Source organism: Anastrepha obliqua, chromosome 5 (assembly GCF_027943255.1).
Source record: "Anastrepha obliqua isolate idAnaObli1 chromosome 5, idAnaObli1_1.0, whole genome shotgun sequence".
Lineage (NCBI taxonomy): Eukaryota > Metazoa > Arthropoda > Insecta > Diptera > Tephritidae > Anastrepha > Anastrepha obliqua.
The window spans coordinates 108552125-108555302 of NC_072896.1; the positions used below are offsets into that span (position 1 = coordinate 108552125).

Here is a 3178-nt window from a genome sequence, read left to right on the forward strand (position 1 = left end):
TCCCATTTAGGGTTTTTGGGTTAACCTCCAAACAACGGCAAAAACATTTGGGTACAAATTTTTTATCAGGAGAGAAAATAAAGGAAGCAAAAAGAAAGGACAAATACAAGGTGGTACAAAACTAAAAACGCTATCGATTTATAATTTTTGCAAATGGTCATACTATGAGTCCATGAAGAAGGCACTATAGAACTTTCAGGTCGCAGTGCTGAGTTTGCGCATAACAATAATAATAAAATAATAAGGGTTTAGTAAATGGTTCAGTGAATGCTTTGAAATGAAGATGTGGGTATTTCCAAGATTTTTGAAGTCTTTTTTTTTTCAAGTTTCTTAGCCGATAGAAAGCTTTTTGTTCAAATAGATGCATTGAAATCACAAACAGTAATAAATGCTTTGACAGGCATACCACAAGTAACGCATCTAGAGTCGCTTCTCTGTTTATTATTATTTATTGGTGCGATGCATTTCGCAGAGGCTTTTGTAAGGTCATGACATCAGATAACGGTACAAATTTCGTTGGAGCCGACAAGAAGTTGCGCATTGCATTTCAACAGTGCATGGCTGATACTAAACTGCGCTCTTTCTTTGCGGATTCGAATATCGCATGGCGCTTTAATCCACCGGCTGCACCCCATATAGGAGGTTACTGGAAGACTGGAGTCAAACGAGTCAAGTATCATTTAAAACGCGTACTGGGAGAAGTTCCACTATCAAACGAAGAGTTAAACCAACGTTTGACTGAAACAGAAGCTTGCGTAAACTCTCGTCCACTCTGTGACTACTCTGGAACTGCTGGTGACTTAGAAGTTCTAACTCCCGGACATTTCATAGTCGGTGAACCGCTTAAGTTAATTCCGGAAACTGAGGGTCAAGGGTTCCGTGGAAATCTTCCTCAGTGATGGCAAGCAATTTCTGCCATGAGACAACATATCTGGCGTCGTTGGAGAGACGAGTACCTCGTCAGCTTACAACATCGCACCAAGTGGTGTCGTTCTTCACGCAACATTGAAGAAGCTGATGTGGTTGCGGTTTTCAACGAGCCTAATCCTCCGACGAAGTAGACGCTTGCACGAGTTATCAAATGTCATCATGGAACCGATGGACGCGTAAGAGTAGTTACGTTGAAAACACCGCATGGCGAATTGGTTCGCCCTATAGGTAAACTTTGCCTTTTGCCAAAGAAAGGAGATTTATTTCATGAAGAAACGAATAACTTATCGTAAATGTTTTTCAAAATTCCAATCAATAATGTTGCGGGAAGGACCAATAATGTTGCAGGAAGAACCAATAATGTTGCAGGAAGGGCCAACAATGTTGAAGGACGAAAATAATGCGAGAAGAATCTTGTATGTGGCTATAAGTCCGTTGCGGGTAGAGTGCTGTATCCTCAATGTTGCGGGGAGAGTCCTTTATCCAATAATTGTCCAAAACAATAATGAAATTTCCTGCTTCAATTGAAAAGTTACAATTTTTCTCTCACTTTATTTTACAAAATATTCCCTATATATACACATTTCTTTTCAAGCAAAGCCTACTTATTTTCCCAGAAAATTATATTATAACAAATAACAAGAGTTGAAAAACATTAAAGTGTTTATAATGAAAGCATATTTCACAAAAGCGGTAGGTTTTTTTTTTTGTTGGACAACTAGCAAGTACAGCACGCAGGCATTAATTAAGTCCATTGTACTACACTTGGATTCTTTAAATCTACCCGATCTCCGAAGAAATCTTGTGGTGCCAAGGAGCCAAGATGGTCGCTTCTTAACACATCAGTGCCAAAAACCTCAAACCTGATTCGAGCGAAGGCGGGGCAGACACACAGGAAGTGGTCCGCCGTATCATCCTCCTCTTCACAAGCTGGGCAGAGTACACTGTCTGAGACCGCCCAACCTTTCCATGTGCTAAAGAAGTTGGCCTTAGAGCCCATCTTAGCTAAGGAGTCAGAGGTCTCGTTACTCGCGATACCCATGTGTTCCGGGACCAACGTTAGCATCAGGCTATTATGTCTACCGACATAGTTCAGACTGGATTTACAGGACTTGACTACCCCTGATGTGGTTGGGGCTTCCTCCTTCTGGTGAAGAGGACAATACCAGTCTTGGCGGGATTTGCCGATAGCCCATTCGCACAGCACCAAGTGTCAATCCGATCCAGAGTTTTCTGCCCTTTCCTGCAGATGTTCATAAGCGAAGAGCCTGTTACCAAACAAGCAACATCGTCCGCATAAGCTTAGACTCCTGAATCGTTTAAGGTGCTGAGTAGAGGATCGATTACCATGCACCAGAGCAATGGAGACTGCACACCGCCTTGGGGGCAGCCTCTATTAACCCCAGATGACACCAGCAGATCCTCCTCTGGTCGCACCGAAGCGATTCTTTGGGCCAGCATCGAACGAATCCAATTTACTAGCACCCGGTCTACGCCGTGCCTACTAGCAGAGCTAAACATACTGTCAAAAGTGGAATTATCAAACGCCCCCTCTATGTCTAAAAAGATGCCCATAGCGTAGTCCCTCCTGTCGATGGCCAGCTCTACCCTAGCAACAAGGTTTTGCAGTGCCGACTCGCAGGATTTTCCACTCTGATAGGCATGCTGAAATGGAGACAGAGGGTGAGCTTTCAGCGACGTATGCGCAATCCCACCTGTCGTTCGAGACTTTTCAGCATGAAAGAGGTCATGCTGATGGGTCTAAAGCTTTTGGGGCTGGTGTAGTCGTCTTTTCCAACCTTTGGAATGAAAGCGACCCTCGCCATCCTCCAAGAGCGTGGTATGTAAGCCAGTTTATTCAGATTATCAGAGCTGCTGTCACGGACTCTGCGCCTTCCTTCAGCATGGCAGGATATATGCCATCTGGTCCGGGCGACTTGTAGCCACCAAAAGATTTGATGGCAAATCGAATGGCGGCCTCATTCACAACAGATCTGGCAACGAACCAAGCATGCCGAGAAGGGTTAACAGCTCTGACAACTGCCTTTATCAATAAGGGCTGTTGCCGGCTGACGCTTATCTGATTATCAAGAAAGTGAGATTCCATCAGCAAGCTGAGTGTCTCACTTTGCCGCTCCGTGAAGGGGCCATCAGATTTCCTAAGTGACCCCAGCTTTGCAGTTGGGTCCCTTTTCAGGATCCTAACCAATTTCGCTGTGTCACCCAGAGATTCAATACCGCTGCAGAA

The 3178-nt window shown here is 44.2% G+C and overlaps 1 protein-coding gene across 1 annotated transcript; it reads left to right on the top strand.

Annotated features, from left to right (window-relative positions):
- The first annotated feature begins 488 nt into the window (after positions 1-488).
- On the top strand, positions 489-899 carry LOC129248916 (uncharacterized). Its single transcript, XM_054888529.1, has one exon. It carries the CDS (start codon positions 489-491, stop codon positions 897-899), a length of 411 nt encoding a protein of 136 aa, XP_054744504.1.
- The last annotated feature ends 2279 nt before the right edge of the window (positions 900-3178 follow it).

What these genes read in the sequence shown, in the direction of transcription:
- LOC129248916 (XM_054888529.1), top strand. Translation starts at nt 489, where the DNA reads ATGACATCAGATAACGGTACAAATTTCGTTGGAGCCGACAAGAAGTTG.